Source organism: Lasioglossum baleicum, chromosome 11, assembly GCF_051020765.1.
Source record: "Lasioglossum baleicum chromosome 11, iyLasBale1, whole genome shotgun sequence".
NCBI lineage: Eukaryota > Metazoa > Arthropoda > Insecta > Hymenoptera > Halictidae > Lasioglossum > Lasioglossum baleicum.
Genome location: NC_134939.1, coordinates 14,062,089 through 14,082,405, shown reverse-complemented (window position 1 = coordinate 14,082,405; position 20,317 = coordinate 14,062,089). Strand labels below are relative to the sequence as shown.

The 20,317-nt window shown below is 45.2% G+C and overlaps 1 protein-coding gene across 18 annotated transcripts in view; it reads right to left on the bottom strand.

Moving 5' to 3' along the window:
- Positions 1-20,317, bottom strand: part of LOC143213458 (CUGBP Elav-like family member 1-A) — a 455,043-nt gene that overhangs the window by 146,181 nt on the left and 288,545 nt on the right. For all 18 annotated transcript variants that reach the window (XM_076433332.1, XM_076433335.1, XM_076433333.1 and 15 more), the window contains one exon: positions 4,374-4,543. In XM_076433332.1, coding sequence (XP_076289447.1) covers positions 4,374-4,543 — 170 coding nt within the window. The remainder of the gene's footprint in view (positions 1-4,373; positions 4,544-20,317) is intronic.

Below are 20,317 nucleotides of genomic sequence, written 5' to 3'. Positions count from 1 at the left end.
TTATTACTCCAGACACGACAAAATCATTCTTCTGCGTGATAATGCTCGATAATGCGTTCCTCTGATGCGGTATCTGGATGCTGCCAGGAAGACGGTAAAAAGTAGTAGCCAGCGATGGACAATACTTTGAATAAAACATAAGGTACCGTTCTTTCGCAATAAATGACTAATTTAATATGAAAAACGGCGGAGACTTATTTGTACTCCCAATAAAATGAAGTATGTACGGTGTAAAGTGTAGTTTGTTAGAATACCGTACCCACATAAAGATATTTGATATTTCGGCGGATCGAATACCGGCAATTATTATTTGTTTCTCGAATCGAGCCGGAGGACCTAGGAGTGCGGAATATTTTTCTGTTCCATTTGAAACGCGCGTTGTATCCCGTGGGGAACGGTGAAGGTTTCGCGGAACACGCATGGGCAAATGGGGAAGTCCAACTATGGTTGCGCGAGCCAGCGACGCGGGAAACGCGGAAATTCTGAGAACTTTCGAGAACGATTAATCTAGACGAATTGTAAACGTCACGCGCAGCTGCAAAATTGATGGTAGCGCCCGAGTGCCGGTCGGACGAAATTCGTTTGCCATTGTGAAAATTTAACTTGATTACTCTGACGTAATGGTAAATTAATGTCCCGCCAGCGGAACCGTCTCATCGGATTGTATTTTTGACCGCGTATATATATACAAACAGGGGGTAACATATAATTCGCATGTGTCAACGCTTCGCCGCGGGATGAAAAAAAGAATGCTCGCGAGGAGAAAACAACCAGATTAAATCCGGGAGAGAATTTCGGGGAGTTTCGATTCTCAGCCCCGTCGAAATTAGGATTGGTTCTCTCGGCGATACTTATGCACGTCTTCCAGCAAGTTCGCCTTTACAAGACGAACTCTCTCGCGCCAGGATCCTACCGAAAAGTTTCCGAAATGCCGTACCCGTCCAATTTATTGGAGTCTCAAAAAGTGTTTGGTTCTATTCGATTGGTTCGCGTGAGCTACTGGAATTCGATACTCCGTTACTTTGTGATGGAACGACAAGAGGGGAAGAATCTCGATCAAACGAGCCAGTTCCTCCTTCCCGAGATTCCCTGGCTGGTATTCGCTTATCCTCGCGACTGGTAAAATATTCCTTGTCGCGATCGACTGCCCAAGAATTTCCTAATTCGAGTCCTTTCGAGCCACTGGATCCGCCGCGAAAAAAGAATCGAGTATCTCGAAGCTACGACTTACCATAGTCACCGTCTACAACGGAAACGTGTTCAAACGTAGAGTTAAAAGCGGTTCGAACAACTGCAAGTGGAACAGGTCGATCGTAGATCGGGCAAACTTCGAAAATTCAGGGTGCAGAAAAAGGCTGGAGCATATTCTGTCAAATTAATTGGCCATCTCTGTTTCGAAATGGAAATATTTTTGTATTTCGAGGACGGTTATACACGGGACGAGTATAACTCGAATCGTTTCTTCAATTTATTCGTGGGTTTCCAGGGACAGAGATACCGAGCTTTATTCAGGAAACGGAACATAACCACAGCCGCGCTCGTAAATCAATTATTGGTTACTATTTAGGGCATAGAAAATTGCTTACGGTCCGTTCTGTATTATCCGAATGCCTCATTAATTATCCACGTTCCGATTCTATCTGCATCGGTAAATGGAAATTGAATTACGTGTCTGGTTTCCAAGGATCTCATTTTTTATTCCGCCGTCCATTGTTAGACCGGTAAACGATTCCCGTCGGTTCAAATATTCTCTGTGTTCTTCGTTTGCCTAATTAAACCGATGTCCCCTCTCGAAAGATTTACAATTTCTTTTCGCCTCCGCAAAGCAGTGCTGTTCACAGCGAATCATTTATGCGAGGCATGATCCAAACGTTGATTTTGTTATGTTTGGTGTATATGCTAGTGCATCACCGATCATTAAATTTCGCCCCATCTGCTGCTGAATGGTGCAGCTGATATTCATAATCGCGTGCACGATATTTCCACGCTAATGATACATTTCCAGCAATCGGGTAAACGAATTTCGAATTTCGAGAGGCGGACTGTTGGTTGGCCGCATACGGATAGAATTCGAAGAGGCGACATAAAAGACTATAAGGACACGGAGGGTTCTCTCTTCGATCAATAGCGAAGAAGGAAGGACCGTAGAAGTGCGAGCACCACTGTCCGGGCATCGATCCTTACGTATCCCACGTATACTACTTATTTTCAACCCGGTCTCTCCTCGCCTTTCTATGAGAAATTAGAACAAAGATCCGACAAACCAAGATTGCGAGTTAGGACACACTGCCGCAGAATTAATTGAGCTCCCCTTCCCCCTCATTCTCAGCTCCGGAACCTCTTATAATCTCCAGTCAGACAAGCAGTATATTCGAATTAATTTTCTAGAAATAAAGTAGCTCTCCAACTCGGTCCGTTCCGAATACAAAATTGATTTTCCGTCTAATCAAATATTGAAGTAGCTCTGGCGAGTCGCACTTTACAATGAATTATTCAAGTATTAATAATAGAACTCGGACTGGCTTATCGACTATCGAAGTTTATTTAAATCAATCTGACGGCCGATTAACACGATGTCAAGAGCCGAGGGAGTAATGTACATACAGTGGGTAACGAAAGAATTCGAACGCACTTTAAAACAGAATAACTTTTTTATAATTGCACTTATGAAATGATATGCAAAATAGATTTTCCAAAAATTATAATTTACAAGATTACATGCAAGAATAGAAAACACATTTTTCAGAACTTTTTCATTTGTGCCCTTAATGAAAATTTAAAATATCTGTTTTGTAGATCTATGTTAGTTATAATCGTGTTGAAAATTTCATCGAAATCGGTTGGTGCAGGAGAAAACGACACTCGTCGAAAGATGGACGATTCTGTGGATTTGTAAAACTACGATTTTCACCATTTTAAACCGCTTGTAACTCGTGTATATGTCAATCGATTTCGACGAAATTTTCAGCATGTGTGTAACTACTATAGATCTACAAAACAAATATTTTAAATTTTCATTATGGGCCGAAATAAAAGAGTTTTAAAAAAATGCCTTTTTATCTTTGCATGTAGCCTTGTAAATTATAATTTTTGCATATCATTTCATAAACCAATGCTTCTAATTGAATATAAAAGATCAGGTCGTTTGATACAGTTATAAAAAAGTTATTTTGTTTTAAAGGACGCTCGAATACTTTCGTTACCCACTGTACATGGAATTGTAAGAGTATTTTCGGCACGAGAATTTATTTAGCGGTTACAGAAATGGTTGTGAGAGTCAAATATTTGTATTGCAGGCGCTAATGAAAGCCGATCGTCTTGCGAGGAAGGAACACCTTGCGACCGGAGGTGCGAATTAAATATTCCTGTTGAACGTTCTCGTCGCGATTCATCATCCAACCAGGACGTTCCTGAAATCGTTCAATCTACTCGGAGCGAGGCGCGAGAATTATTTTATTCTCGAATTATGTCCGCGTGGCACGGGCGAACAGAGACCGGTTTAATCTCGGTCTACGATCGTGTCGCAACGTTTTATCGTCCTTCCTGCCATCGTAAATGGGTGTCCATTTTCCCACTCTCTCACTCTCCCTCGGTGGTCTCCATCTCTTTTCCCTGTCCCCCTTTTCTACATCCATTCGCGCTTGTCATACGGACGTTCCATTGCCAAATCTGACGATCGCATGCAACTAGGACTTCGAAACACATCTCCATTATTTCCCTGTTCGTTTTGTTTTTTTTTCCATTCGGCGAATAATCGATTTACATCGGGAAGAATCAATGCCGTTCCATTGTTTAACAGAAGCAACAATCGGCTTGCTCCAGACACTCGGGGAACGATCTCCCGGATCGATCGCAGCGAGAAACGAGACACCATCGCCTCACCGTGGGCGAATTCTACGTGAGTAACGGGACGCGGGGACCGGTAGCGCGATTAAAAATAAACGCCGCGCGAGACAATTGAATTCTGCTCGATTATCAGGAGCGCGGTGTAGTTAATAGAATTGCCACAAGATTAAAGTATCTCTTGCTATGCGGCGGACTAATGAAAAATCTGTTCGTTATCGAATATTGCGATACGGAGGATTATCGAGCGGCAGAGAAAAGTTCCAATAATTAAATTAACGTGGCTTTACACGAACGTGCTCGTAACTCGATCGAATTCCGAACGATTGCGGCGGCTGCGACGATTCATTTTGAACGTGAAACCGACTCCGTGTCACGGGGCTTTTAGCCGCCCGGAATAGGAAATATCAAATTGTACATTTTTGCTCGGTCGCATTCCCCGAAAGTTCCAAAGTTCCTACGAAATCGAGGCGGCAACGTTTCGTTGGCGAAGTTCGAATACCTGGCAATTTTTTTCGTCGAACACTCACCTCTATGACTTCCGGTGATCTTGTCCCGCAGAATGTTTATCTGATGCACTCGACCGAACTCCTCGAACAACGTCCTTAAATCTTCTTCGTCCATGTCGTGCGGCACCTGGCCCACGAACATCTTTATATTGTCAGGATCTGGCTGCTCCACGCCGTTGTTGTTCATTATACTGCAACACAAGACAATACCTTTCGTAAAGCATCCGTCCTAAAAGCACCCTTTGCACTCGGAACTATTTCAACATGAAAACTAAACATTTCTTTTGAAGTAGAATATTTCCATTCTCTGTACGATTTTTCCGTTTTATGCGAATTACTGATGCGATTTATATGACGTGACAATTTAGTGGTGCCTCAAGGTCGCCCTACGATTTATTTGACGGTTTCAGTGATTGGAACTTTCTCTGTAGTTCGTAATTTCCTAAAAATGGATAACTATACATTGACGAAACCAAAATAGAATTTCTTCTCGGTTAGAAGGAAATTAATAACATAAACATTTATTAGAGTCTGTTCAGAATCTTCATCGCGAGTCTGACACGATATTGTAGGGCAAGGGGTTAACAATCTCCGAGGACATCGAGTGTTCGGAACTCTCATTGTTCAGCAGAGATATTTATCGGATTTCAATGTCTTTGTATTTAGCAAAGAGAAAGCGAGGCGGCATTATCCGAAGCATTAGCGGGACGCATTATTGGACACGGTTATCCTACTAATTTCTGTGAAACGCTTTCGCCTTTGTACGAATCGAAAATGTTATTTCGCAAACAAAATCGCTCTCCCGCGTAATTACCCACTCCATAGTTCTTTCCGCCGTTACAGGCGTGCAGGAGCGTGAGCTCTCGAAAACACGATACATACTCATAAAGTCTCCGGCTTAATAAACATTTTCATTTGGCAAAGTACACTTCGGAATCGATCTACGTCATATTCGTTTTAAAAGCTCGCCGCGGCCGCGTACAGAGCTCATTACAGGCGCGATAAAAACGCTTAAGCGCCCCATACGTCCGTATCAAACCGAAAAACAACGAAAACGAGGAAACCGTATGAGAAATGTATAAACATTTACAACTCGAGCCATCTGTTTTATGGTTTAAAAAGAATGAAGCAGCCGCCTAGCGGTGGATGAAACTGAAATTTTCGCGGACTAATTAGATTTCTGTTGATTCGTCAAAAAGATTCAAGATAATTATTAATATTCCGTAGAGCGCGCGCGCGGCTCTCTTTGAGCCGTAAACGAATCGACTTCGCCCCCTCGAGTTATTTCTCCGGTTCAAGGGTTACCGTCGAATTTTAAACATGGTGGCCACATTCCGGAATACGTTCGCGTGCTGCGCCAGTCGCCGAAAGACTGAGCCACGTTTAATTAAGCCGGTGCAGATGTTTGATCAGGGTGGTGGTCTTCTCGTGTATGTACATACTATATATTCGCGGACGCTTTTAAAACTTCCGGGCCCACTGTCGTCGACGGCTGGTAACCTCGATCGGATTACACGCATTTGAAATCGTCCACGTCGGTCCACGGTCCGTGGGAACTACCCCCAATCTCATCCAAACGGATTATCTTGTCGCCCGTCTGTGCATGTCCTTCATAATTTTCTAGCTGTCCCATCGTTCCCTCGGGTATACTGCCTGGGTACTTTTCGTTTATGTCAACTCGCGAGCAAACCTGCAGACTTTCTCTATACTTCAAAGTTATTGCACTCGTCGCAGCCGACAAGCTTTCCCTTAAATCGTTAATTTCCAAGCCATTCAATTTTTTTTGTTGTTGAAAAGTTAGAATGTCGAGATTTATAACATATTTCAATGTACTATTGAAAATCCTATTATTCAGCTCCCGTCTGGTAAAGTATTAATTAACATCACGTCGCGTTGACAAGCTCGTCAGCAAGAAAGACAATATCTATTAATCATTTCACCTGTCCGAGGTACTCACCATGGAAACCCAAAGATGTAACGTGAAATAAAGTGAAGCAAACGCCTCGTAATTAGTGTAGCAGCCATATTGCTGTCACGACGCAGTCGTCGCCAATCAAGATCGCGACCTCGATGACTCTTAATCATTTATACTTCTCATGGTGCGAGATTTATAACATATTTCAATGTACTATTAAAAATCCTATTATTGGCAAATCCTATTATCCCTTTGGCAAAGTGTTAATTAGCATCCCGTCGCGTTACAAGCTCGTCAGCAAGAAAGACAATATCTATTAATCATTTCACCTGTCCGAGGTACTCACCATGGAAACCCAAAGATGTAACGTGAAATAAAGTGAAGCAAACGCCTCGTAATTAGTGTAGCAGCCATATTGCTGTCTCGACGAAGTCGTCGCCAATCAAGATCGCGACCTCGATGTCTGTTAATCATTTATGCTTCTCATGGCGCGAGATTTTCGCTGGGGAACAAAAGGAAGCATCTTGTCGTCTTTATAGAGTTGTCGGACAGGGGTGGACGGCAACACCTAATTGTGAGAAACGTTTTATTTGCAGTGTTTCGGTTCACGGTGCAAATATGAAGCTCGAGGTAAGACTGTCGGGTGGCGGAGGGGGCAAGATGAAAGAGAAGTATCCGGCAGGATAGAAAAGGAAGAGGTCGAATAGAGACGTAAATGCGCTCCTTTGATGTAGTTCGCCCTATTGGGCCAAGCCGCCGGTGCCGTGCCGGTTCGTTCCTTTTTATTTCTTTCTGGCCGGGTTGTGTTCCAGTGCTGCCGCTGTTGGATGAGGAGCAAACCCATCCCCTGCGTCCTCCACTTTCGACCTCGGCAAACCCCGCGTCCTCGAGAGCGGAAGGAGCAACGTTCTCCCTGTTCCCTGTTGCCGATAAGATAAGGATCACGATGCATGTATATTCACTCGAGCGGTAATCCTAGTTGTGGCCTGATAATTGAGCGTTTGGCTACGGCGGGAACGTATACGAGCCATTATTGTCGAGACGGTATCGGCGCGGACCAGTAATTTGTTGTCGCTATACGTCTTCAATAAGTCACGAGATTTATCGTCGGCACATTTCCTATTACACGTCCGCTCATGATCTATCGCTTATCGGTCATTCTCGATGCCCGGCGAGTAGCGACGCGGAACAACTATTCCTTGCACCGCAACGAATGGCTATTAGGTCGTTCGGAAAGTCATTTCGTTTTTCGTGTAGGCATGGCATTGCTTCTATTTGTTATTAGGGTAAAGGTGCCCAAATATGGTAAATATACCTTATATCTTGTAAAGGAGAAGTCGCACTCTAGTTAGGAAATCCTCAAACTTTAGTTTACCATGTTTACTCAACAGTGTGTGCAGTGCAATCGCACCATTCTATACATTCTATAGATTTTAGTATCGATCCTCCGTCGGTTGTGTCTCCACGTGTTGAATATTTTTGTGGTTAGATTTTCGATTGTATCTTTTTCGAGGAAGGTAAGTGATTTTGAAATGTTTGAACATATCTGTAGTTCCAGTTTATTTATATTTATGTTTGCCAACTGTTGGCTTGGCCTGAAATTCATTTTCTCTTTGCCAGTAGCTAGAGAATAGCTAATATGGGTATAGCTATTGACATTCTCAAAGTGTACCATATTAAGAACCCCTTTCACTGGAACCTGCAAATGACCCACCACAATAAAATATTTTTCCCAAACAGTATTAATCTTTGAACAAACTTGACCCCAGAATCTTTCAGGGACGAAATGCATCTACAACTGGTAATTTTTTGTACGAAAAAGAGCATTCGCATTATGACAAGCTATTATTATGACGAGCTATTAAAAAGATTTAAGGCCACCAGTGTACTAGTTTCACCTTAACAAGATAATAAAAAGAAGAATGAAATTTTTATTTAGCTCCTGTGTTCTGCAATCAATGGAAACATTTTTTATTTTGCTTAAAGATCCGCAGTCTAGTTGCTACTTAAGGGGATAGTCTCGTTTTCAGAAATGCAAACGTGCTAGATGATAATAAAAAACAGAAAATCTACAAGCACGGGACATCTTCAAGTTGCCTGAAAAATCGCAAAAGAGAAAATCAAATGGCTTTCCGGAGGACCTAATAAAAATAAGGCTGAACGTTTTAAATTGTACCATCGATTTACTGTTCATCTTGATCGATCAAACACTAATTGCGCCGACCAAAAGTATCCGAGAGCTGCCAGGATACCGTGCGAATCAGAGTTCCACCGGGCGCAACAGCTCGTCAAGTTTCGTTCGGCTTTGCGACTAATTGGTCGCGGGGATCAATCAATTAGAAGTTGTCCGTATCCCAAAATCTGAAACAATTCGGTTTCCCTTGATCCTCGGACGTCGTGCCACGAGTGAGATTTAATCTAGGGAGCAACAAGATTTCCTCGATAATTCCCAAGAAAGGGATAAAGGCCAGGTTTCCTTCCTCCGGGTGGCTTACGACTGAAAGAAACCGTGGAAGCACTGGCCGGAAAGTCTCGCGGTGCGATTCGTCTCGTACTGGTTCTCATTAGACATCGTTTCACAATGTTTTTATTGGATATGGGTGTAAATGAATGTACACTCTGTGAAGGAAGCTCTTTACCATGAGATGTCTTAGCTTCGACTGACTTTATGAAGAAAAGAATCGTTGTGGGACCCCCAGAAAGGAAACCAGAGTCCCTTCGTATCTCCGAACTGTTTAGGTTAGCCCCCCCCCACAGTTCGGCACTTGGAAGAAAGTATACTTCTGAGAACGTTCCATCGATACTTCGTAATCTCTGTTTAAGAATACGACTCTGAGATCGTTGATTCATTTTTGTAACTTGTTGATAATCCAACAGTTTTAATCGGTAGATAGTCGATTCTGTACGTAAATGTATTTACTGTTTTCTGTTCAATCTCCCAATGTTCGTCACAAATGAATAAAATCGATTGGTGGAAAATCAATCGTGTCGATAGTTGATCGAACGAGAGTTCGCAGTAGAATGCGACGGTCCTAGTCAGACGAGCGAAACGAGCCGAAGAAATCGTCGAGGGCTCGCGTAGGGCGGCCATACGGCCAGCTAAAAGGATTGCAGAACGGCGTAAAGTTAAACGTATCTGGTGCTTTCCTTTGCTACCGCGCCGGGTAATATATGTGGTGATTTCGTGAAGTTACCTGTTTCAGCGAACAATGGCCTCGTGGAGAGTTTCGTTTCACGGGTCCCGAGGCCCGCCACTTTTGAAACTTTACCAATATTTTAAGGGTCGTAGGGTGAATTGTCTCACTAGTTTCCTGAAACGGTTCTCTAATGCCTTTTGCCTGCGAACAATTCACCTGGCCGGAGGATCGAGTACATCAAGGCAGTCTCAGACACCCGCTTCCATAAGTCTTCCCGCGTGGATTCATAGCGGCCGTCCGACAGCGTCTTCGAGGTCCATTATCTCGGGAACCGAGTCCCGGACCATCAAATTTTCGTCTGGGTTATTTCCCTCTTTACGTACAAATTAAACACCGGAGTAGTAAATCGAAGCGAGGAAACATTTTTTCCGCACGGGAAAAATTGACGCGATGAGCGAAAATGTATAAATTCAATTACGCCGTCTATAGCAAAAATATACTTGGAGTTTAATATTCTTCAAAATCTCGATATTTTCCCGAAATTTTCGAATTTTCGGCTCAATGCGCAACCTGATCCTGTCGTTAGGTTGTCAAACCACAACTTTTCCCATATGGAGCGTTTTCGATTCCGTAAAAAATGTTCTTTTTCTAAATTCCAGATTAAAAAGTTCGGAGTAAAATTGTCGCAACCGTCGGGCGAGATTTCCATCGATTGTGAAGGACGTTGTGCAGTTGTGTCGACGTTCTCCGGCCACGCGAGAGGCTGCAGCTCGCGACCAGCAATTACAGAAGGTCGGGCGTAATCGTTCGGCGAGAGGACGCTTTCAAGTTTATTAAAGATAGGAGCCGCCGCGCGCCGGTGCAAGAGTGTTTGCTCGCGATGGGAAAAGCGTCGCGCTTGCATAGCTGAACATCAGGTTGAATGGACACCGGGAGAGGACACGAGGGAAGTCGGGTTCGAGGAGGGCAGCTGGAGACACCGTAATCGAGTTTATCGGGCAGACTAATTAGAGGAGCGAGGATACGGGGAATAGAGCCCGAGGGAGATACTGAAGGGCAGAGATCGCCTACGCCTCGACGTTCTCGTCCTTACAGAGTCCTAATTGGCACGAGAATCCTGGAGCACGTGTGTGCGTGTGCGTGTAATCGGTTACGCCACGCACCCGTTACTTCAATTTCCGCTCGGCGACTCGTTGTTATCCGCGAGAAACGGTGCTGCCGATCCTCGTTGATTCACAGCGAAAAAAGGCAACAACAGATAAACGCCGCGATTCTTACATCTTTAGCAGACATTGTACCGTAATTTATAAGATATCGTTGCGAAGAGGACGAGAGAGAGAGAGAGGAGCAACCGTCCAGGACAAGTTTTATCTGTTTCGCCCTTAAACTTCGCTGCCGAAGGGAACTACGTGTTCCTTAACTTTGCCTATTCCGGGAGCACGCCGAGTTTCATCAAAAGTGGTGTCGAACGTTCTGCGGATGTCCCTTGTTAGCCCTAACCTCGTGCGGAAGTAGCGGAACTTGAGTTTAACTTGGCGAAAATTCCCAACGAAATAAGAATTTCCTGCGAACAGTTTTAGGGGCGTTGTTACGCGGAACGTGTCCCGAGGCGCGCGGCGAAATTTCGAGGCCATCGGAAATTAATTTTTAGCTGCGGATATCAGAGTTAATTTTTTTTTCCCCGGGAACCGTTTAAAAATTCCGGGCGAGAGCCTCGGCGAATTTCTACGGAGCACGGATGGCCGTCGGATCGAATGATAACGGGGAAGAGAACCGGCTGTAATCCTCCGTGTTCGATATTCATTTACGTTGACGGTGGTCTTTCGATGTCTCTCTCTTTCTTTATCTCTCTCTCTCTCTCTCTCTCTACCTCGATTTCCTCGGGTGTTTCATTAAACGACTGTCTCGCTCGCGGAAAGGTGTATCGGCCGTGGGTGCTCGATTACGTTTGTGCCGGCTCGTTCATTGGGATTCGCGGCGCGCGATCCCGTCGGCAAAATTGCATCAATCTTTCACGTTAGATGAACCCGAAGATAAATCCGGGAACGGTCACGCGTGCGACGCGACGCGGCCTATCGTTGTTCTATTGTCCGGGGGGCCTGAACGTATTATTTAGAGTCGAGTCAGCCATCGGAATCGCCCTAAATTACGCATTATCTCTTACGGGCTCGAGGAATTCCGGTCTCTCCGTGCTGCTGACTCGCCTCGAAATACCATTGTCTCGCACGAGTGCCGAGATTACGCGACATGCCGTTTGTTCCTAACTAACCTATACATATACATGATCGTCGTCGTCGTCGTCGTCGTCGAAGATCATCATCCCCCTCCGTTCCTCCTCCGTCTCCTCGCCACGAAGCCAGGAGAGAATTCGACGCTCCGGAGCCTCGTCGACTTTCTTCGGTGATTGATGACGACGCGCCGATACTAATTAGTGGGAATCGTCGGGCGCAATTACTCTTAAGATGACGGGGCAGCGCGCAAATTGCAACGCCACCCGATGCCAGCACGAAAGCGAACGTATTGGCTCTAACCAGAAGGAAACTGTGCCATTCCGCAGCGAGCATGATTCTGCACGAGACATAGAATGACCCAGCGCTCGATGACAAGTAGAACGGGAACGGATCGATGACGAATCGAACGTCACCCGGCCTGACAACCAGCCAAGTGCAATACGGCTCGCCCGTAATCGGAATTAGACGTGTCTTCGACGTATTATGTTTCCCGTGCCTCGGACCACCAATCTTCGTTCGTTTGCCGGTGCGTACGAATTTAGCGAACGCGAAGAAATATCCGCGTCAACGATATTCCCACTTCGTCTTCATCGTAAGAGATTTCTCTACGAGCGAAAAAGATATTCCAAGGAAAGTTGGAATTTAAAAAGGTTCCCTTTACTTCGCAGGAAATGATTTATTTAATAAATTACAGGATCGTCGTTGTTCTTTTTCCATCGTCCCGATAGTACTCGCGGATCTGCCTGTTATAAAACGTACTTAATTTATGCGTCAAGAGAGCGCGGAGGCTCGTAGTTTCTTCAGCATTTAAAAGATTGAAAGTTTCCTTCGTTTTGTGCAGGACCTAGACATTAAGTGGGAAGTTGCTTGCTCTGTGAAAAGAATTTTCTTCGCGGGAAAAGATTTATTTGAAGTTCAATAAGAGAATCACTGCGTTGATCCCGAAGAAGTTTCGCATTTATCTAACCATCGCTGTTAATTCTTCCCGGTGCTTTTAATTAGCGTAAAACGTACACAATGGAAGCTGCGAGTACATATTAAGAAGAGAAACCAAAAAGTTTACAGAGTTGAGAAGTTCTTTAACAGAGGCAGGGAATTTCAAGGTTATCAGCGAGTGCTCTACAAAGCTTTTTAAATCCACCTAAGAACGTCCGAGGGGTGCGTCCAAGTATCCGAGAATCTTTCGAAAAAGAAACTAAAGACACCTGGCGGACTTTCGAACTGGAAGGGACCTTGAAATACTCGGTTCTTTAAAATTACAGAAGGAAAATTCTGTGGCAGACCGATATAATTTGAGCGGCGCGGCGACGAATGTCGGTCGGATAGGCGAAAAATGGGCATCGTCCGACCGACAAATTGTTAATGAAGCCGGTATCGATCGGCTGACAGTAGCGGTGAGCACACAGGAGGCGAGGTCGCCGATAAACCGCGAAAAACATAAAATTAGTGACGCTTCGGTGTCGCGGTATTGCGGCTATTGCGCCGGACGATGGCAGATAATGGGCGCAAGTACGAAACAAAATTATCAACGCGGTGCCGTTCCAACTTTATCTCATTAATTATTATGCACTTTACGTTGCACCGCGGCCGCTCGGGCCGAACAACTTTTACCGGTGGCTGTGCTACGCGTTGCGCTCCGACTCGACTCGACTCGACGACTTTTCAAGTTCGAAGATTTATAGCGGGCCCCGGACAAGAAACTCTGACCGAGACGCGACACCGCGCCGAGGGGGAACGGAAGGGCTTGCGAGCTCGAAAGAGTTCGCGAGTGTCAAACCGGTGCGCCGACACACTATTTCAACCGGGAGAACTTTAGGCGAGCACGATTTTACGCCGCAGCAAACTGTCGCGGCACCGCGCTCCCTGTCGAGCGTGAAACGCTAATGCTTTCGTAGCCGCGGAAGTAGTAGTACTCGACGACCGACGCGGCGCGGCGGCGAAACTCGGCCGAGCACGTGGACGAGTCCGAGAACGGGTACACGCCTTTCCACCACCTTTCTCTCTCGTTTCTCTCCGCCATCGTTTCAATATTTCTTCGGCCCGATGAAGGGGGCGCGTCCTCGCCAGCGGAATTTCCATATTCTCGTTCCTACGTACCAACTTTCCCCATATCGCTGTAAAAGGAGCCAGTGTCTCCTCTTTTGTAACATTCACAGAACCGAACCCACCTCCGATACACGTTCTTTAACATTTCATAGCCGAGACATTGTATCGAGTATCGAAAATGCGACGCCGTTTTCTGGTCGATGGCTTTCCAAACATATTGACGGCGGCGAACGTGCAGACAAGATCTTTCTCTTTCCGAACAGGATACGCTGGTGTGCACGTACGTGGGAAATTAGACGAGGTTCCAGTCATTGATTCGACGGTTTCGAATTCGTTTGTAAAACATGGCCCTCCGAATTTTGCAATTTTTTTACCGCGAGCTAGCGAATTTTTCTCTGGGGAAACTATTCATCGAACCGAGTTGGTTCTTTGTTTTGTATCAAACTGGAATATCCAATTCGTGGAAACGGTACTTTTTTTTCTCCGAGCAAGAAATCAATTTTTTAATATCGCAAATGAAAGGGGGAATTCTTATTGGTCAGCGAGATTCTTGCATCACCGATCTAAAAGCGGGGCTCCCGACGCTAACAACTTTTTTAATTATTCATTTTGCCATCGTTAATCGTCCACAATGCGCCACGAAATCAGCCACATTCACCGTCAAAATTAATTGCTCTTGGCGCAAAGAGGGCGAGAGTGTGGGGAGCAGAGGCTGGGCAGGGGGGAAGAAGGAGGAGGGAGAGAGTTAAGGCAAGCTTTTCATCGAGAAAGAAATTTCCCAGCAATTAATCCCCCCCACGAGCTGGGTGAATCGGGAAGGCCTAGCAAGAGGGATATAGCTTCTCCCGTCCGATCCAGCGTGCGAGGGAAAAAAAAAGAGTTCGGGAATTTCGCGAAACGATAAGAGAAAGTTAATATTAGCCAGGAAGAGGAGAGGTTTAAAGCGATTTTCCAGCCGGCCGGTTCCTCTCATCTTGATCTATAGAGCGTGCCGCGGAGGACGGAGTCGAGGAGGAAAGAGCAGTCGTTACAATACGATGTAGTTCCTCCCCGGGGAGGAGAGACTTCTCCCCCATCGACTTGGTTATCCTCTTTTCAAATCAAAGGGACCGGGACTAGGTTAACTAATCAGGGATTCCGCCGGGTTAGGTAAACAAAGCTGCCCGACACCAGATTCGCCGCTTAACACGCGCGAATCATCATTCAGATTCTCTTCGCCGCTTTTCGTTGACAATTTAATTTTAAATTCCAATGAAAGTATTTCCAATGAAAACTGCGAGATATAATTAAAGAAATTAAAGAGTTTTCCGAGCGGCGGGGTAGAATAAGCCGCGAGGGGGAAAAATGGAATTGGATTAGAGGATGTTAATGCATCGGTATGCGCGCTTTGAAAGTTACACGGCGTTGCAGAGAGTTAATGAATCTCCTCGACGGTACCATTTTCCTAGGATTCCTCTAAAACGCGCAGTGAAAGAGAAGAGCAAACGCAACGACACGACGAAGGCACTTGATTCGATTCTGGTTGAGAATTCTCTTAATTCGTTTTATTGCCGGACTTTATGCCCTTTCTTTTTCGCCGATGCAGAGAGAGAGAACCGTCTCTTTGACTCGCGGCGTAACGAACGAGGTCTGGTCCGCTTCGATTCCTCGCCGTAAACGTTTAATACCGCGCGAGCCAGCGCGAGAGCCTGTCCTAGCGTGTTCGGGATTCGCGGTGAATTTGACAGAAGCCCGGGATCATATTACTTTCTGGCGGGAATGAAATTCATTACTATGCACATATTAAATTACTTTTCCACTCGGTTAATTAAGACAGATTATGCACTATGTAATGCAGAGGCATAGTTAAACGTTACCCTCAATTTCTCCGTGTAAAACGGGAACGAATAATGTTAGCTGTTCGACGGCGGCGCGAACGACAACCGCCGGGAGAATGCACGTCGATCGGACCGCGAAAGATTTTGTTGCAATAATAATTAGGTCATACATTTTTTAATGTTTTCGGCGCAACGGTTCGATCGTTTATTACGAATTATAAAGCAACACACGTGTCGCACATTTATCATAAATTTATTTTCCCCAAAGCAAGTGAGTGTGTCTTTTATGAACAATTTTTCTTACAATCAATCGTTTAATATTTCTGTTTTCTCCAAAATTACAACAACATATTTAATTTACAGACGCGATTCAGATAAATGTTTGAAAAGATCCAAACTGGGATCGAAACGTTGATTTTGTTTGACAATTAGCAAAGTTGCTTTATAATTCGTAATAAACGATCGAATCGTTGCGCCGAAAACATTTAAAAATTTATTATCAGCAAATACGATCGATAGAAGAAACATATTTAATTATTAGCTCGTTCGGAAATGTGGCGAGCAGGAATAGAATAAAAAAATTGATTTCATCCCTTGCTGACTTTGTTAGATTCAAAAGAATGTTGCAACATTCTTAAATTTGTCGAATCCTTTACAGATTTATATTTCACCCAACCAATTTCTTCACAAATGCATGAATAAAAATTGATTTTCATGCTAAATAAAAATTTTCCAAGTCGACTGTAAGACACAGAAGCTGAAAGAACCTGTATTTCCTCTTTTAGTCGTTATAACGAGTCAAAAACAGCATAAGAACGTCCTTCACTTCGTCTAGTGTCTCTTTGCAGTCTTGTATTTGATTAATCCATTTTTGGTGTGCATCAAATTTAAATGGCATCTTTACACGAGGAACGAAATTACTTTCCAAAATTGCGAAATTTTGACAGGAACGCCACCGCTATTTTGCTTGCTATTTATGATTTGGGATGGGGATTTTTGAGAGAGAGAGGGGACTCGAGGAAGCGATTAAAATCTCGCGAGGGCAGATGTCTTTATTCTAGCAGGGACGGAGGAACGGGATTCTGAAAATAAGATAGAAAGGAGCGGGAAGATGGATGACCGTGGAGAGGAAAATATCCGTTGGTTTTGGAATTTAACAAGGGACAAAGGTATCGCTCGACCTCCAACCTCCAACCTTCTAGCAGCTAGAGCTCGGAGCTGGAAGCTCGCGGTGGCAAGTACTGGAGGCTCGAGCACCCTCGAGCGGGTCCGTCAATTTCCGTGCTCGTTAGGTGGGTATTTATTCTTGCTTCTCCCGGCCGTCATACACCTTATACCATACACCCTTTTACCTTGCTTCGCCGATGGATTTTAATTATTTTTTCACCCCTGCGCTTATGGTCTTCCGTGGCGACGGGTCCGGACGACGCATCCGCTGGCTCGATTAAATTTAAAAGCCAAAACAGCCAGACGAACATTCAAGATCCTGTCCTCGTGGTGGTCGTCGGCGAATCTCGTTATACCTTTGTCGGCTGATTGCACGTTTAACACGAGGCGCGAGGCGCCGATTATTTTTCCCTTATTCCAGCGCGAGCAGAGAACCCCGGGGCACACCCTATGGATTCACACGCAATTACTCCGCGAAATAATTAACGTCACACCGATCGAGTACTTGAAACGCGCGGTGTTTCAGCCTGAAAACGAATTTCGCGAAACGACAGTTTGCGACGCGCGCCGCCGGATTCCGCTGGGTAAAATAACAACTACACAAACGAGTGAACCGATGATTTTATGATCAAATTTTTTTGTATTGGAGTTCGGAGCGGAGGGGGGCGAGTGGTAGAGAGCACGATGAAACGATCGGGGTCGGTTGTTTCCATATCGTGCAGAAACAAACGCGTGTTTGTTTACCGGGCAGAGTTGAGATCGGTTACGCGGACGAATCGTTAGCTATTTGGCCAATTCCGACGATACAGCGGCGAGAGAGAAAGGGGGAATAAAACAGAGAAAAAAAGCTCCGGAAATCTCTCTCATTTTTTTCGTGCGAAGCCCTGTGATTGTTTCTTCGAGGCCACACACACGGATAAAGCCAGACATTTTACAGGGCCGAGGTGTAACAGCCTAAACGTAGAATCGCCGTGGATTCACAAACTCGACCCAATTCTATCGTTGGTAAAACAGCAAACTCGCAAGCCCGTCGAGTTTGCCGATGGTAAACCGTTCCCTTTCCCACTTCAATTTGCCCGTTTCCTGCGGTCATCCTTCTCGTTCCTGCCGCCTTGCCGTGTTTGCTCTTTGTCGATCCGTTTCTTCCTCTTGCTCTTCCGAGCTCCGGCGAACGGACCCGTTGGCCCCCGCCGATTAACTCGAGTTTTGAGTGTTTGGAATGCCGAATGGTAAACTGTATCTGATCACGCGTGGGAATCGACCGACGACTGCTCTCTAAGCGCTCGTAACGCCGCGATGGCTCCGGTTACCACGTTTCTAAGAACACGCGAAATTTTCTTCTCGATCGATGCGCGCCTCGCCTACGGCTACCGAAACTTTTGAATCGCTTTAAACTCCGCTGTCCTCGGACCCCAAGACATCCGAAACGCGATTCGATTATGGTGTTCTACGTCGTCTCGTCCGTGACGAGAATATCTCATATTTTTCCGCTTGGCGCGGTTCCGCGATCGAAGGAAACCTCCGTAGAAAATAGTCCGCGGAAAAAGGGTTAATTGGATTTGTGTTTATAATGAGAGTCTTTATGTTAAGTACCCGCGTCAACGAGCACACGCGCCGTGCGTGTTCCAGTTCGCGTTTAAAAAGGCGGTCGTCGCGAGAGGAGGAAAAGAAAAGGGGTTTTGAAAGCCGTCCTCGAATGATATTTCCATGACTATATAACGCCCGAGCTTCCGAGCCGTTCATAGACCCTTTTCAAGGTGAGCTTCGTTTGCATTCGGTGAAAAGGGTCCATAATTTTGGCTTACGAGCGAGGACAAATTCAAATTTAACGTTATTATATGGAAGTAACGTTATTACGGGAGCAGTGTATCCACGAACGAGAAGAGAGAGACTCCTCCACAAAGCTTTCAAAGCACGCAGTCGGAATATTTAAAATACGATGATAATGGGACAATAAAGAATCGTTGCGCGCCCGGCGCCATTCAAACCCTCTTTTAACATAATTATTGTGTGGCAAACTCGCGAAAACCGCGCGGCGGCTCTTCGTCCGAGAGAGAAACGGAGAGAAATAGTCGGCGTGGGGAAAAAGAGAGAAGGAGAGAGAGAGAGGACTGTCGTTATATTCCGTTCATAGGAAACACAGCCGTTCGCATCGCGCGAGAAAGCAATTTTTACTCGACGATGCAACAGGGCACCGTAAAACCAAAGATCATAACATTGTTATAGCCGCTACTCGGAACTTTATGCAAAATAAAAATTTTCCGCCACGATCAACAGCTTCAAAATAATACGACCAGTGTTTTTAAACTGTGCCGGTGTTTTCACCGTTTTGCGCTTCACTCGTTCGCAGTTCTCGCGCGTCCACTTCGTCTGCGTTCCAATTACAGCATTAAGTCCTTCGCTGTTTTACCATCTGTGTGAAAACGCGGGCGATCCGTCCTCCGCGATCGAAATTGTTTATCTTCTTGAGAAGCCGAAGAAAATGTTGAAATAAAACATTCCGAAATTCGCTCCGGCGGGTTGAATCGCATCAGTTCGTTTTCATAAACGCAGAAAATCCGCAGTCTAGTTACATAATACATATATCGCGAGAGAGAAATTCAGCCGTTCGCGGCGTGGTATCCATTTGTTTCGAGGAAGAAGCGCGAGGAATCTAAAACCGCGTTGCACGCGCGATCCGATGCGAAAGTGTAAATATTTAATTTGATGTAGGATGCCGTAGGATGCATCCCTGTGTTCCGGGGGTAAGGTGTAGGGCGGGAAGGGTCAGTCGGCGGGTAACACTCGCGCGGTGCGCGCAAGTCCAGCAAAAGACGCGTGTCGGGAGCGAAAATCATGGGGGCGGCAGATAGAGAGAGAGAGAGAGAGGGAAGGAGACGGTTGGTAGGGTGACGAAGGAAGGAGAATGCCAGGTAGAGGGATCACAGGATCATGAGGCATGATTTCACGGGACGGTGGTTGGGTGAGTGTCATGCCATCGGATGCTCGAGCTATGTGCTTCATGTATCATGTATGGAGGGTGGCGTACTCGCTGGGAAGAGTGGCGCTGGGAAGGGAACGGAAACTGGGAAAACCGTTTCCCCACGGTGTGACGGAGAACACTTGATTCGAAGGCAGATGTCACTTCCGAAACATGCTTTGGCCCACGCGTGGTCTGCATATTTATCGGGCGAAAGAATTCCCTTCTCTGCGGTTCGATCCGCGAGCCGGCTTTATCCATTAATTAACCCCTTTGCATCATTAGCGGGTACATGTACCCGCTATATTCCTGCGCGGTATCGTCGGTCCGCACGCATTCCCCTTTTATTGTTAAACGTGAATAAGTATTATGTCGTTCGGGAAACTATTTTGTACTTCGTGTAGAGATCCTGGTATATCAAAATCTTGGTACCCCTTTTGGAATCTTTAGGTAGAATGGGCTACCGATTACCCCTAAATATCGACATGTTCATAGCGGAACCTAATATTAAGGCTTGCAGTTATATTCAGTCGTATTTCAAAGATTGTAAATTATCTATTTAAATTATAATTACATCTTGTAACATTGTAACACCAACCTGTAAAATTGTAATACCACATTGTAAAGTGAAGTGGACCCATTTAAGGGTCTAAAGAGCTTCAATAAAAAAATAATTCTGGTACATCTTGACAG